The sequence below is a fragment of the Chelonia mydas genome, chromosome 10 (genome assembly GCF_015237465.2).
Source record: "Chelonia mydas isolate rCheMyd1 chromosome 10, rCheMyd1.pri.v2, whole genome shotgun sequence".
In the NCBI taxonomy this organism is placed as follows: Eukaryota; Metazoa; Chordata; order Testudines; family Cheloniidae; genus Chelonia; species Chelonia mydas.
Genome location: NC_051250.2, coordinates 29631310 through 29647514, shown reverse-complemented (window position 1 = coordinate 29647514; position 16205 = coordinate 29631310). Strand labels below are relative to the sequence as shown.

Below are 16205 nucleotides of genomic sequence, written 5' to 3'. Positions count from 1 at the left end.
GTTTTACTGGAAATGATACGAAAGTGAGATTTGCATCAACAGAGTTGATGGAAATTGATGCTCACTCTGATAGCTGCTGTGTTGTAAGGAGCCGCCGCCTGAGAAAACGCTGTTCTCTCCTCAGCTGCCATGTATCTTTCCCATTAACCTGCCTTGGTGTGTGCGCGTGTCACCTCGCTGGGGTTGGCCCCATGGCCTCATGGAGACCTCTGCTCTCCTTGGCTTGGTATCTCAGTTCCCAGGCCAGTACTTACCAGGAGTATAGCCTGAGCTTCCAATTGCTCCGTAACGACTGCTCTAGACAATGACAGGTGCCATGGATGGACTCAAAAGGGACTAGCCTCTGGTCCTCCTTGGGCAGCACCCTGGTGCCTCTACTGTGAAAGTGGGGCGTGGAATGCCACCATACTTGATGGCAAGTATCGGTGCTGTCACACCTCAGCAACAACATAAGTCCAGATGCTCACCAACAGACTCCTGTCTGAGCTGTGTAGGCCAAAGGGACACCATTGGTGGAGAAAGGGGTAAGGAGAGGAAAGGAGAATAATGGGCCCGCTCCCTTTTTTCCACCATTGTCTGTATTTATTTTCTTTAGAAGTGGTACAAACCACAAGGTGGGATCCAGATCTGAGCTAGAACTACCCTAAAGTCGAGATATTTGGGTCCAGGTCACCTCTGATTTTCTTCACCTTTCTCCCTCTGTTGTGTCTCACTTCACCTCCTTCCCTGGTCTCTGATCCTCTCATTTAAAAAAAACTATGTCAGTCTTAGTGCCATTTGTGGAATAGGTTCTGGTTTCCCCCTATTGCATTGACCTTTCTGGCTAGTGATCAAAAAGAGGAGCTTTTGGCAGCAAAATAGGGTGAGGTAGCAGACCAACTGCAGTAGGAGAATTTTAAAAATAATGAATATTTGTCTGATGCTTGATGAGCGATGCAGCATTTTGAAGACCGTGTTGGACTTGTAAGCTATCCTTTTAAGGTGGGGAGGGGTATTTCTGGTCCTGCTTTTAGGCCGTGGGGCACTGTCGGGAAACAGTCAGTCTAGAATAAGGTGAGGTGAGTTGGGCCTCTCTGTTTCAGGGAGCAGCCTGCTTTGTCTCTCTCTGCTTTTGGGTTATCGTTCTGAATTCTAAAAAAATAAAGTAGTTAAACGGCAACCTTCTGTCAAGAGTATCTTATGTTGTTTATTTCACTTCTCTGTTTGTATGCCATGAGCATAACAAATATGATTCACTACATTTATTACCATAGGCAGGGAAACAACTTGGGGCCCGAAGCTGAATGGAAGAGTCCCACCCCATAGCATTTTGGCCCCCACATTCTAATGCCCTGTCTGTAATCCCTAAATGTTACCCACCATCTGTATCATGCTCACAACTTGTTCTTTTAAGTTAAATTGTTGGCTTTAAGCTTCCTTCTCTCCATGTATGAATTACAGCAGCATAGTCAAGGGTGGTGGTTTGAAAACATGTAATATTCCCACAATTCCAAGGATGATAATTTCACAACATGAGCTGATACGTTTGACAGTTATTTGCATTTCTTTCACTATTAAGAAAAGACCCACAAATGGCCAATGTGTATTAATTTTTTTTTTTTGCTTAGTTGCAACTCCCCTTAATAGTTTGTGTTCAACTTTTATGTCACATTAGGCTCATGGCTGGAGATGAAATTATCCTGGACTAATCCACAAGAGGCATTCTGACCCAGTGGTTAAAGCCCAGGGCTGGGTGCCAGGACTCTTGAGTTCTATCCTCATCCCTCACAATGGACAAATTACATAACTACTTTGCGCTTCAATTTGCCAGTCTGTGTTACTGTGTGAGTAATACCTGAGAGAGATGTCAGGAAGTTTAATTAATGTTCATGAAGTGCTTGAAGCCTGTGGGATGAAAAGGGGCATAGAAGTGTGGCACAAAGGGGCCATAATTCAGCTGCAAATGCCAAGCAGAGAATTCCCCCTGTGTAGGGAATTCCCTGCTGATGCATCTGCACTGCAGCCGGCCTCTGCCTCAAACCCCACAACACACAAGATGGGGCATGCAAAAGTTACGCTTTAGCACAAGAATCTTCTACTGGTGTGAGGTTGATTATGGACTCTAAATCAGTGGCACAAGCTTGAGTTGCTTGGAAACAGCTCTGATTTACATTGGGACTACTTGTGAGCTGTATCTGGTTCCCTAATGCCTCATCCTGCACCAAACTGAGCTCCAGCACACGAGGGAATTAAGCCCACAAACTGGTTAGTATGGAATAAACATTATAGGCTTTGTTTGCATTGTAAATCCATGCAGAAGTGTACTGAGAGACTAAGTGAATCTGCTTGGCCTTGTCTTTCAGGAGAGAGTTCTCTGAGCTGCTGGAAAAGTTTGGATCTCATAGCAACACAGAATCGGCACGGAGTTCTCCTGTTCACCAGGGCGGCAGTGAGTATTGACCCTCTGGGCGCTGAATACTTAACTGCATCTTGGCTGCTTGAGGGGCACAGTGCAGAAAATGTCAGCCCAATCGTGGATACTAAAAGGGAGAGGGAGACAACTTTCTTGTGGTGAAACAAGAGAGGATTAGTTGGTATCTAACACTTGTCCAGCTCCCTTAACTTCACCTTCAATGTACAACAACTCAGGAAAATATTGTGCTAGTAACTTATAATAATGTCTAGTTCTTGTAAAGCAATTTTCAACAGTGGACCTCAGAGAGTTTTAGAAAGAGGGTGAGTACCACTATCCCCATTTTACATCTGGTGAAACTGAGGCAAGAGCAGTGAACTGGCTTCTTCAATCCAGTGACCAACACAACGAGTTGGTGGCAGAGGTAGGACTAGAACCCAGATCTCCTGGCTATTAGTTCTGTGTCTGCTTGCTGCTTTTTGGGAAGAAGCATGTGACACTGTAACACGGTGGTATTTGTTAATTACCACAATCACAGACTGGAATTTGTGGTGAGAAAGTAAAACTCTGTTAATTAGTTTAGAAATGTACTGATATCATTAACATCAATGGTAGGTATTTCTGCCTCCAGGTTAAGAACCATGAAAGCTGTTTTAATTCTTGACTGTGTAGCAGGGACAGCTGGGAAGGAGTAAGGGGGGGAAATGCTTTCATTATCTGGACTGTCTTATTTTGTCCTTAGGTAGATATTTGGAAAGTACGTCCTCGGGGTCTTCATCACGTTCGCAGAGTCCCCTGCTGCTGAGCCCTGCAAATTCTCATGGCCCACTCATTGGAAACTCGGCACATTCCCCACACTCAAGCTCGCAGTATGTACCATATTACTCACACTAGAGCGCCTTAGGAATTTTTCAATGACATTTTTTTTCATTGAAAAATGCTGATTTGTTGACAGCAAAACCAATAAATCTCCTAGTGTCGGAAAACCATGCGGGGACACTCTGAAATTGTCAAAATGTTCTGTCCGGCCACTTTCTAAATGAAAAATTCTGGTTCCTCTTTCAAAATGACTTTTCATTGTGAAATGTAAGCAATTTAGATTTTAAAAGTTTTTTAAAAAGAAAAAAGGTAGAAATCAAATGGAAGAATTTTGAAATTACATGTTTCAGTTGACCCAAACCAAAACCTTTTGATTCATGACATCTTTTGAAATTTTGACTTTTTGTCCCAATTTTGAATGGTAAGAAATTTAAAACTCTCAAAAATATTAATGGGACAGGGAAACCAGCTCTAAGTTACACAGGCATCAACTCATAAAGTCTGCAGGCTTGTCTGTCTGTTTCTAGAACATTATTTGTATTGCCGTAGTGCTTATAAACCCTTAAAAGCCCCCATTGCCAAAAAAGTGTCAAAGATATCTATGCAGTGTCGTTGTAGCCATGTTGGTCCCAGGATATTAGAGAGACAAGGTGGGTGAGGTAATAGCTTTTATTGGACCAAGTTCTGTTGGTGAGCGAGACAAGCTTTTGAGCTACACAGACCTGAAAAAGAGCTCTGTGGGGCTCGAAAGCTTCTCTCTCTTACCAACAGAAGTTGGCCCAATAAAAGATATGGCCTCACCCACCTGGTCTCTCAAAGGTGTCTAGTGATTTGGGGGGCACAACCTGAGACACCTGAAAGGGCCTGATTTTCAGAAAGTGCAGATCTCCCGCCGTCTGAAAATCAGGCTTTTTAAAGAGGTCTCAACTTGAGCTCCTCAAAATTGAAGAACCCCAGATCGATAGTCGCTTTCTCTCTCTCCCTCTTTCTCATTAAAACTATCCTCTAATACCCAGGGCTTGTCTACGCTTAGAACGCTCCAGCAGCACATCTGCGGCCTTTCAGCGTAGATGCGACCTACCGGGATGGGAGGGTTCTCCATTGGCGTAGGTAATTCACCTCCCCCAGAGGCAGTAGCTGGGTTGACAGAAGAATTCTTCTGTTGACCTAGTGTTGTGTACATGGGGACTTAGGACAGTTTAAGCACACTGCTCAGGGGCGTGGATTTTTCACACCACTGACCGACATAGTTAAGCCGACTTAATTTTCTAGTGCAGATCAGACCCCAGTGTTTGTCTTCGGATACATTGACTGTATCTGCTCCTGTACTGGAGGATGGATAAGCAGTCGCTCAGTGTCTTTCATACTGTTGCACTCTGTGTTGTTTTTAATATTCTTATTTATCACTTGTATTATGGTAGCACCTAGGAACCCCAGTCATGGACCAGGACCCCATAGTACAAACACAGAGCACAGCCACCGCCCCAGAGAACTTAGCTGACTGTGCTATAGGCCGTCAGGATCTACAGAATGCACGTACACCATTTCCATCCCTTGAAACGCGAGGGAGAGCCCAAGGCTCACAGATGTCTGAGGGGCCAGCTTGGTACGTCTTTTACAAACATGCCCTTGATGGAGAGGTCCTGCAAGGCTGTTTTCAAACTGCCGATCGTGGCCTCGTAATCCATTGCCCCACCCTCGGGCAGTCATTTGCACCAGTGCAAAGTCAAATGCAGTGCTACCCTTCTGATCTGGCAGCATTTCACACCTGCTCTGCGCTGTGGGGAGGGGTAGGAAATGATGGTACAAGGGGCTAGGGAATGGAGAACCAGGCTTTTTATTTCTGTGAAGTGTGGCACCTTCGTGTTGTGTCTATATGTTTTAATTCCAAGCTTCCTATTTTGTAAAGTACAAAAGCCAGGCTCTGCTATGTGCAGGGAGGGCTCTGCTGCCGGCTCCACCTATAGGAGTGCCTGGCACTGTTAAGGTTTGCATTAACATTGGTACTTAGAGCGAGGCATCTCAGATTAGGGCCTGCTGCTTTTCTTCCTTGCACTAGTGTAAATCCGGGGTAATACCCAGGAAGTCAATGGAGTGGCCACCCACCCCCATGAGAGGAAAACCAGCCCCTTTGTTCAGACACAGAAAATCCACTTAGCAGGTGAACTCCACAATGTGCCCAATATCAGCTCTTTATTAGGGATTTGCAGAGGATAAATATTTGGCACAAAAGGCTTTAAGCCACTTGGATCAATGGACTCGTGCCTGGAGACATCCGTACAGAGGAGAGAACTGCTCAACTATCTGGCAGCCTTCTAGACCGCCTGGCTTCACAATTAACCCTGTTTACTGCATAGCATAGGCAGGAGGTGACCTGGCTTGGCACTCACGTATGTGCGTGATGGAGGTGGCTGGTAAAACAGTGTTCAGCTACCAATAAAGCAAAAGTTCTGCTAGTCTCCACCCTGGGGTGACCAGATATCCTGATTTTATGGGGACAGTCCCCATATATGCAGCTTTGTCTTATATAGATGCCTATTATCCCCCGTCCCGATTTTTCACACTTGCTATCTGGTCACCCCATCTCCACCTGGGGGATGTAGAAGAGGGTAGGCAGGCATGAAATAGCCACCTTCTAGAAGAAACACCAGCATTCAAACCACTTGAAATCTCAGATCTTGGAGACTATGAGCCTGTGTGCAACTATGGTATAATCTAGACTCTTACAAAGTAGTGACTCCTTCTATTCTGTACAGGCTCTTATGCTGCACTCATCACCCCAGCAGCTGGACATCTTCCACTAAGCAATAGGACTAACATCTGCAGCGTATGGTTTATTCTCTTCCTCACCTCTTCCCAGATAGTGCAACGGATGTGCTTTTTTTTTAACCACTATGTTCGATGGCATCTTATTTCCTAAAAAGATTTCTTTAAGAAGTTTCCTTTGCAGGGCCGGCTCCACGCACCAGCTTTCCAAGCCAGTGCTCTGGGCGGCATTCAGAACGGGGCGGCAGTCCATGTCCCGCAGTGGCCGTGTGGTGGCACCCCTGCCGCTTTGGCGGCGGTGGCAATTCAGCGGCGACTGCTTGGGGCGGCAAAATTGGTGGAGCCGCCCCTGTTCCTTTGTTGTAAAAATATGACGCCCACGCTCTTCGCAATATTCTGTGTTCCCCAGATTGTATGGCAGCCACGAGTTTAAAGGGATGGGGCTGTTTAGAAGTATGGAGAAGTTATCTCTTGTGGTGATTGCATAGTTCAACAGATCACATAGCTCAAAATACAACAGGATGACTATCAGGAAATGAAAAGATAATTCAAGTGACAGGTTGCGTACAGGTACAGATTATTACATGGATGTGGTTAGAAGACTTTATCTTAGAAGAGAGAGAACCAGTTAGTTACCGCCTTTATTTACTAAGGATGAGTGGCCTTATCAAGTGGTTGATGCCCACTGTTGCTCTTCCAGTAATGGCAGCCTTGCCTGGTGCTCCAGCACCTCCACGCTTTGTCCCATACTGCTCCCCACGCAGGGGGAAAACTCCCTAGCAATATTTATCAACCTACCCACAGTATCCACTTCTAAATCCCTCCCTCAAACCTGCCGCTGTTGTGGTGCCTACAAATCATTCCCACCTGGCATTGATTAGGCAAATAACTGGCTATGACTTCGGCTTTTCTGCTGAACTCTGTTTTATTGTTACCCCCGCCCATCCCACTGCCACCCCCCTGATCTGTTTGGTCCACCCGTTGTGCACTGCTTACCATGAAGATTGTAAGCTGTTTGGGATAGGTAATCTCTTCTTCATTACTTGTCCAGGCAGTGCTGACACAATGGCCCTGGTCCTCAGTTAGGATTCTTAAGAACTCCATAATACAAATAAACAACAATAACGGTAATAACATTTATCCCCATAAAGGTAGCGGATTCCCCCCCCACACACACACCTATAAGCACCTGAAGCTTTGCCCGTTTCTAGTCCTAAACTCAAATCAAACATATTCTTGCGGTTCAGAATGGTTTTGATATGTGTTTTCTTCACTCCCATTTTCAGGAAGAGTAGGGGGAGAGAGGAGGCAGAGGGAGAAGAGGTTGAGAAGGATAGGGAGATTGCAGACTCAGGAACAAAACCAAATGCAGAACTTTTCATTCAGCAGTGGTGGTGACTTGCTAGAACACTACTGTGTAATTACAGATGTACTCGATGGCTCTATAGAATAAAACAGACCACTGTTGTGTCTTCTGCTAACTCTTCTGTTCCTTGCAGCTACTCCCTTGAATCAGGGATTCAGTGCATCTCCATAGCAAAATCCTCTGGGTTGGGGTTGACGATCAGTGGCGGATCTAACAGGCCAGAGGGTCCCATGATTTATGTTCAAGAGCTTATGCCAGAAGGGGACTGTTACAGAGTAAGTCAACAGCATGGAGGGCTTCTGTGACCTATGCAACAGGAGTTTTTCCTGAAAGCTCCTGCTGTTTGGAAGGAGCTCTCACTGGGATGGGTGAATAATCTATGGCATGGGATAATAAGGATGTGTATTGCAGGAGAATACTTTGAGCAGTGTCACTCTTTTTTGGATGCACTAATCCTTGTGGCTAAAGCTTGATGCTACACAGATGTCTCCCTCGTTTAGGATGGGCGGCTCCGGCCTGGTGATCAGTTAATTGCCATCAATAAAGACTCTTTGGTGGGCAGCACATATGAAGAGGCCAGAAAAATACTTGCAAAAGCCAAATGCAGGTAGGCGTGCACCAGCAGCCCAGGCGAATAAGTTCCTTGGGTACAAAAAGCATTTCCTATTATTGCCAATAAAGGCCATATCTTGAGATAGCTGCTGAGTGTTAGGTAGGAGACCTGCACATTGTTCTACGCTTAAGTGCAAGAAGAACGTCCTATATTGGAGACCTTCATACCTCAGGAGGTCTTGAGTACATGGAGCTTCTCACATCATAATCAGGAATGGCAGAAGACCTTCCCAACCTGTCAGTCTTTGTATGGCTTTGCAATGAGCATGTTCCATCACACAGACCTTCCCAAAGTTCTGCAACAGAATGTGGGCTCTCATAAGAATCCTGTCTGATGAAGACAGCTCTAATATTGTTGCGTGTTACACAGGCAATTAACGAGCTTAGCTCAGAGGAAAGACCACAGAGCTATTCCCGTGAAAGTTCTGAAACCTTAAGCATGTGTAGTTTTTAAGCACTAACAAAACTTGGTTATTTTCAGACATGAGGGAAACACAGAAGTGGCCTTTATTCCTGGAAGGGGACGGTTACATCCCGGACTCTCTGTTCATAACAGCATCCAATCGCCACCTCCTAAGGCCATGGGGAATGGTCTTAGCTCTTGCAGGTTGAAAGTCCACGTGAGGTCACCTGAGGTACGTTGAAGTTCAGTATAAGACCACAAAGACCCCATGATTTCCATCTCCAATTGGATTACTGTTTTTAGGGACTCTGTGGTAATCCTTCCAGATTAGCTGTTTGGAAAGTCAGCAGTGTGGACCCGTATGGCTCTGTTTGCTCCCGTATGGAGTTGGGTATTTTACATCTGAGATATTGTTTCTTCTGGTTTGGGGTGACAGAGGATCAGTCAATTGAAGTGATGTGTTTGAAAGTCGCTGAGATGTGTTTTCATGTCCAGAGTCCTGGTTCAAACCTATTTTCAGAAGTCACAAGTGAAAAAAGCAACTGATGACAGTAACTCAGTGAATACCTGCCCACATTCAACAGCCATCAAATTCAGAACTATCAGCACTCTTTCCTCATGAGGCGCAGCACTATACGGTATTTCCTGAAGCTAGAGGTGACTAGGAGATTTGGCCATGCAGCTCCCATCAAAATCAGTGAGTCATGTGGCTAAGAATGTAGTGTGGCAGGTTATAGTGAGGGGTAGCTCTAGTGTTATAGAAGGAGCTTGTAAACTGTCATCACTGTGCATTACACCTGTTGTGCATGGGGCACGGATTCATTGGCAGTATCTGGGCTGTAACCTCCTAGCTTTGGTTGTGTTGAATTTCAGCAGTTCTCACCCTTTTCCATACCATAGACCAGAGGTGGGCAAACTATGGCCCGCAGGCCACATCCGGCCCGTGGGACCATCCTGCCCGGCCCTTGAGCTCCTGGCCGAGGAGGCTAGCCCCTGGCCCCTCCCCTGCTGTCCTCTCTCCCCCGTAGTGACGCTGCCGTGCGGGCAGCGCTGCTAGCTTTGGCCGCATGGCAGGGCTGCAAGCTCCTGCTGCTCTGAGTGGCATGGTAAGGGGGCAGGGTTGGATAAGGGGCAGGGAGTTCCGGGGGGGCAGTTAGGGGACAGGGAGCAGGGGGCGGTTGGGTAGGGGGTGGTGTCCTGGGGGGCAGTTAGGGGTGGGGGATCCTGGGAGGGGGCGGTCAGGGGTCAAGGAGAAGGGGGGGTTGGATGGGTCAGGAGTTCTGAGGGGGGCAGTCAGGGGGCAGGAAGTGGGAGGGGGCAGATAGGGGGTGGGGCCAGACTGTTTGGGGAGGCACAGCCTTCCCTAGCTGGCCCTCCATACAGTTTCGCACCCCGATGTGGCCCTTGGGCCAAAAAATTGCCCACCCTGCCATAGACCCAACTGGAGCCCCTCTCCCATTTAGTATTATGATTGTAGCCCTCTGATCTCAGACTGAGAGTCCCCGCTGCATATGATCCCAGCATGTCCTTGTAGATACACCTCTACCCCGATATAATGCAACCCGATATAACACGGTAAAGCAGCGCTTCGGGGGGGCAGGGCTGTGCGCTCTGGTGGATCAAAGCAAGTTCGATATAACGCAGTTTCACCTATAACGTGGTAAGATTTTTTGGCTCCCGAGGACAGTGTTATATCGGGGTAGAGGTGTAGCTCTGCTTTCTGTCCATTGGGTAATACTAGAGGTGCCCTTGAGATGATCCAAACTCCCTAAGAATTCATGGGTGTCTTGGATATGTAGGGTTTTAAACAAACCCTGGTGGCTACAACACACTGGGTCATCCATGATGTGATTCCACTGCTCTCAGTAAAGTTACTTCAGTTTAGCCCCTGTGTATGCAATCATCCAGGAGATTCTTAGATCCCACAGTAATGAACATGGGAGTTAGGCGCACAAACCTTTTGAGGATCTTGGCCTCTGGGACTATTACTGAGACAACCCCCTTTTACTCCAAACCCAGGACTCTTGTTTGGTTCATCATCATTGTTCATGCTCTCTCTCTAGCACAGTAGGTTCGTATGGTGCTTCACACAAGAGATGGTTCAGTCTGATTCCTTAGGGAGCAGCTGGGACCTATTGAGCTCTTCCCCCTACCTTTGCTTTTCACTTACACTGGCAAACTGGGTTTAGCATTTTGTCCTCTGTGCTATTTTGTTTTGTTTTTTAGACCAGACAAGAAAATCTCTTTCCTGTGCCTTCTCCATCACCAGACATTTGCCCCCCAGAGCTCACGATATCTGGTAAGAGGCATGCTTTCTTGCGATCTCCTCTGTTTGTGTAGGGGGTGAAGGTATCTAGTCCACAACTCCTCAGTATCAGAAGTAATGAAATGAAGCTTTAAATAACTACAGCAGCGTAGGTGGAGTTTAATAATGTAATGACAGAGTCCAGTCCATTAGGACTGATTAAAGGCAATGGTGCAATTAATGTAGGGCTCTATTCAGTAGGCATTAGATACACCCATGTCAGCTTGTCTATGGGGCAGAGGTCTTTGCAGGGGTGACTGAGTGTCTCAAGGGATTAGCAATGAGATACAGAGCCTTTCAGCTCTAGGTCACTGGTTCTGTATCAGGTTGGCAGTGATGGAGTGTCACTGCTATTATCTAAAGACCATGTGAAATGTGGTTTTGGGATCAGTCCAGTGGCCAGATACCCTTACTGCAGTCAGCACTAATTGGCAGCCTTGCTGCTGGGACTGAATGGCCCTTGGAAGCTGAATTGCTATTAAAAAATAGATAAATCAGTGTTGCTTACAAAGCACAGCATGGCCTCAAACAGGAACATGATTCCATGATCACTGAGCCAAATCAGTTGACTCCAATTATCCATGAAGAGGTAGTTGTAAAGCGTGGGATAGAACAACCGTTTAGGGGGCTTTGTCTCAGCATCCGAGGCTCACATGTAAGAAGATACTTGTCTTTCAAATTTTATTTTCCTCTGTGCTCACAGACCACTACATACCTCTTGCTTTCACATGGTTTTTTTTTTTTGCTTTGGTTTGAACAGAAGACTCCCTCCTTGCAGGTTTCTCTTCTGGCTGATGCTTGAGGCTTACCATTTAAGATAAGAGTTGATTAGAAACATTTCCAATTTTGAAAAATTTCAGTGGACAATTTTTTTCCACACACACATCCAACACATTTTTCATGCACGAACATGAACACACATTTCTTCCACTTAAGATCCCACTTTGTATAGTTCTGAATCCCAAAGTGGCTTGATCTGTTTGCACATTAAACACTTGAGGGCAATTTTCAAGCAAGCACAAAAATCAGCAAGCCCAACTTAAGCACACTAATAATCCAAGGCATGTATGAAAGTTGCGGTTTGCAAATGTGCATGTGCCAGCCCCAGCCAGTGTGATATCTGCGTGCTTGTTTCAGGTACGTATATGCTAAAATGTACATGCTCTGTTTTCTCCAACAGAGATTGTGCATTAGTTGAAGACGTAGAAAGTTTTGAGGAAAAAGAAACTGAGCCCTCTGACTGATCCTGAGGCATTTGTGGCTTAAATAACACATTCCCAGCTCAATAAACTTTTTCTCCTTGAGGCATTTTGAGCCCTTACACTATACTCTCAGAGATGTTTGTATTTGGTTAATAAGAAAAAGAAAATGAATAATATCTACAGAAGCCCATCTGATCTGTTGGGCTCATGGTTCTGCTCCCCCAAGGAGTAAATGCTTTATCTGCCATGCTGCCTGTCCTTGTCCATTTCTATGTCAGCACAGTAGAGCTAATGCTGTCAGACTGCTTTGCAATACACAAAGCTATTTTGAGACAGACATTTATATGGAGTAATGTTCCTTGGGAACTGAGGTCCTAATTAGCATGATACTTTGAATTGATGATATAGCGAAATAGTTTTAATGAGTGTAAACATCTCTCTTCTCCTGCCATTTGGGCAGTTCATAAAAAGAATTACTGCACTCAGTGATGTGATGGCAGGTAAAGTCGCACTGGGATGAATTCTGGACTCACATAAGTCTTCACTATTCTTATTGGAGCCCTTGGAAGTTACAGTTTAGTGACCCAATAGATAATCTTCAGCATGATGCCGTAAAAGTTATTCTGACACTGTGGGTGCACCCCACCAGGAATAAAGGTGTGGAGTTTACCCCATGCTAGCTAACACATGGTAACTAATATGTGGTAAAACATCCTAGTGTGGGCAAGGCAGTTTGCACATGTGATCAGGTATAGGGTGAACCTACAGGTTACCTCAACCAACTACTGTGTGAAAGCTACACCTGCCTTAGCCACACTAGGTTTCACTATGTGATTGTCACCACCCTTTAGCTACCACCTGGTGAAACCCCACCTTTTGCCTAGTGCAGACAAGGCTAACGACAGACTCTCTTCCACCCCCCAATGCATTCTGCATTGGCGTTTGAGAAGAGATCCCTTGGTTGAAACAAGAGAGAGCTGCAGGCAGGGAGCTCTCTGTTAAGGACCCTCCACTCTGAAATATGCTTCCCCACACTGGTAAGGCCCCCAGGCCTGCTTTGTTAACCACAGGACATGCTGTCAAGAACATATTTCCTCTTGAAGGTGGGGGTCTGAAGGGATGGTCCAAGGCCAGCCAATGGGGGGCAGTTGTTTGTTAGTCTATCTACATTGCAGACCTGTGAAGCAGTGTAGTCTGGTGGACAGGGCCCTAGGCTGTGAGTCAAGCAACCTGGGTTCTATTCCCAGCTTTGCTATGTGACCCTTGGCAAGTCACTTCTCCCTTGTGTCCCTCTCCCATCTTTTAGGCTGTAAATTCTTTGGGACAGGAACTGTCTCCTGCTCTTTTTCTGTACAATGCCTCGCACACTGGGACACTGATCTCAGTTGGGCTGCTAGTCATGCAAATAGTATAATCTAGGCTGAGAATCATCTCAGGCAGTCTATTACAGATGTCTGCTTTTAATAGCTGGTGTTATGAGTGCTGCGAAGGGCACAGAGTTGTGAACAGGCCCCATTATACATTGGAATAAACAAATAGTCTTGGGGTGAACAGGAGCTTAGTTTGAAATCTGAACGAGTCACTGGGGCCTGTTGGCTGATCACCAGTGCCTGGTGGCCTTCAGGATTGCCTAGGATGTCTGTGTTAAGAGTTTATGAGCAAAGCCGCATGGAGCTAATCCCGATTAGCGAGGAGTTGAAGGGGAATGATCAGCCCTTGAACCTACACAGCACGGGGCTGGGTGACCAATCCAGTGAACCCGTTTATTACCTCAGGCCCTGCTTCCCAGATGCTGGCATTAACGGGACAGATAAATATCAGGATTAGGAGGATTATGCTTGTGACAGCACCTCTGCTGCTTTTCCCCTGTGTTTCTATAAAATCTTCTCTTCATTTGAGAGTCACAGTGAATGGCATTTTTTCAAAAGTGCCTCAGTGAGTTAGGAGCATGTGTCCCACAAATTTTTTTCAACAGGACTTGTGCTCCTAAATCCCTTGTTCTTTGGAAAATCCCACCCACTGATTTAAAACAGCTGGAGGTCTTTAAGGTGATCTGGGTATCAGTTTCTTTGTTAACCTGTGCCCCAGTTACCAGGCAGTGCAAAGATGAAAGAAAATGGCTCTCCGACGCTCTTCTATGTTACATGATCCTGTATCACTGAAGTCCATGGGAATTTTGTCACTGACTCTGGTGTGAACAGGGTCAGGTTTTATAAGCCTCTTTTGTTATCAGATTCAAAGAGCATCATTAGCAGGGTCTTAAAAGCAGCGGTGGCATTACCCATTTTTAGAGTCTATCTGGGCCTCCCCCTAAATGAGCAGCCGTTTCTGCAGCCCTTTTCTGAATAGGTCTGTTGGGGGCTGCAGGAATAAACTGAATTGTGGGATTTTCCTATGCACAGGTCCCACTGAAGTCAATGGGACTTGTGTTCCTGAGTCATTTGGGCACTTTTGAAAATGCCCCCTGGAATGAAGAGCAGGCTGTCAGTGGCCGGGTCTCTCTCCCAATGCCTCAGTCGTCCTCTCTGACGGAGACACTCTACTGTTTCCCTTCTTGCAACACAATTTCTATTGTTGTGGACACAAGCGCTCTCCAGCCTCGCCTTAACCGTACACGCTGCGCATACTATATAGCCTGCTCAGCCTGAGTGAAAGGGAGCTGGTGCTCTTCATAACAGTAACGCAGGGAGAAATCCGGCAACACGTTTTCTTAGGGTGACCAGGTGTCCCGATTTTATCGGAACAGTCCCGATATTTGCGGCTTTTTCTTATATAGATGCCTATTACCCCCCACCCTTTGTCCTGATTTTTCACACTTTCTGTCTGGTCACCCTATGTTTTTTGGTGGTGTTTTTAACCTGTGAATTCTCTCTTTAATGAGAATTCGGAACACTTCTCTGAGACCACACTCAGTCCAGCACTTACATAAACATTACTTTGAATCTGGGTTAAAACTCTTGGGCTAAGGGGCCAGTGGTGGATTTTTATAAAACCTCACTGATTGAGTTTTGGTTCTGTAAAACTGAAGCATAAATTGGGGTGGTCGGAATCCAGGTTGAATTTTATTCAAATCACCAAAGTTCAGAGTCCCAGGCCTCATATATAAACTTCTGGCCAAGGTTTTCAGAAGCGACTTGTAATTTTTGGTTGCCTTCATTTGTGATGCCCAAGTGGAGACTTTAAAGCTTCCTGCTTTTCAGAGAGTGCTGAGCACCCATCCTCTGAAAATCCTGGCCTCTGATGTTAGCTCATCTGTACTTGCAACATATTTCATGCAATGCCAAAGCCTAGTTTGGGATGTTCCTTGTCAACATATCTCTTCCCCCCGCTATAGAATCTCAGGGTTGGAAGGGAGCCTCAGGAGGTCATCTAGTCTAACCCCCTGCTCAAAGCAGGACCAATCCCCAGTTTTTGCTCCAGATCCCTAAATGGCCCCCTCAAGGATTGAACTCACAACCCTGGGTTTAGCAGGTCAATGCTCAAACCACTGAGCTATCCCTCCCCCCCCTTTCCATGCTCTTCCACTAATGATTGCTTAATGTTATTTAGCACCTGCTTCACCTTCTGGTCAGAGGGCAGCTTCAGGCAGCAAACCAAAAGTAGCGCTGGATCCCCATATTCGACTCAAGGATGGGAAACTCGAACTGGTAAGTTGAAAGGCTTCCTGCCTTGAAATTGAGATTTTGTGCTCAGTAGGGGGCTCCCAGACTGCATCTGATTGCATGGTGCCGGCTCCTCCTCCTCCTTTCCAGCTGCTGAATCGCATTAAAAGAAGCTAAAACTACATAAGCACTTCCCTCATATTGCTTTTCCATGAAGGAAATAGCTGTAATTTGTATGAGGATGGTTGTGGGAAGAAGGACCAGGTGGTGGCAAATGAGAGCAGAGGTGGGCCAGATGGTGTAGACGGGAAGGGAAGTCAGGTTGGATATTAAGATGTGGTCCATGCTATGAAAGTCTGAGAACCCCACTAATGTTAAGTTACCCTGGCAGTCCCAGGTCAAGCAAGATCAGGAATTGAAACAGGTCCTTCTTGCTCAGAAAGGGCTTTACTCATGGGTCTCTGCCTCAGAGATCATTTTGTGGGCCTCTGTCCAATTCAGCATTCCGTGTTAATAGAGCAGCATCAATGTCCTGCTTGGAGACAGCTGCTTCACTGGAGGGATAGGTGAGGTGCCTTTGGAGATAATGTGCCAAAAATGTTGAAGGCCAGAGGAAAACATAAACACAAAATAGAACAGCAAAAGAAAGAACACTTTCTGCGTCTTCAGATCTTATGAGCAGCAAACCAGGGTGCAGGGGCAGACTCAGTCCTGGTCTGAAGGCTAGAGATGGTTGAA

General features: G+C 46.1%; 1 protein-coding gene across 8 annotated transcripts in view; it reads left to right on the top strand.

Moving 5' to 3' along the window:
- LOC102948183 (syntaxin-binding protein 4) overlaps nt 1-16205 on the top strand; it is a 151798-nt gene that overhangs the window by 106171 nt on the left and 29422 nt on the right. For all 8 annotated transcript variants that reach the window (XM_043523468.1, XM_043523465.1, XM_037911138.2 and 5 more), the window contains 7 exons: nt 2343-2428; nt 3135-3261; nt 7477-7618; nt 7844-7950; nt 8437-8590; nt 10585-10657; nt 15415-15512. In XM_043523468.1, coding sequence (XP_043379403.1) covers nt 2343-2428; nt 3135-3261; nt 7477-7618; nt 7844-7950; nt 8437-8590; nt 10585-10657; nt 15415-15512 — 787 coding nt within the window. The remainder of the gene's footprint in view (nt 1-2342; nt 2429-3134; nt 3262-7476; nt 7619-7843; nt 7951-8436; nt 8591-10584; nt 10658-15414; nt 15513-16205) is intronic.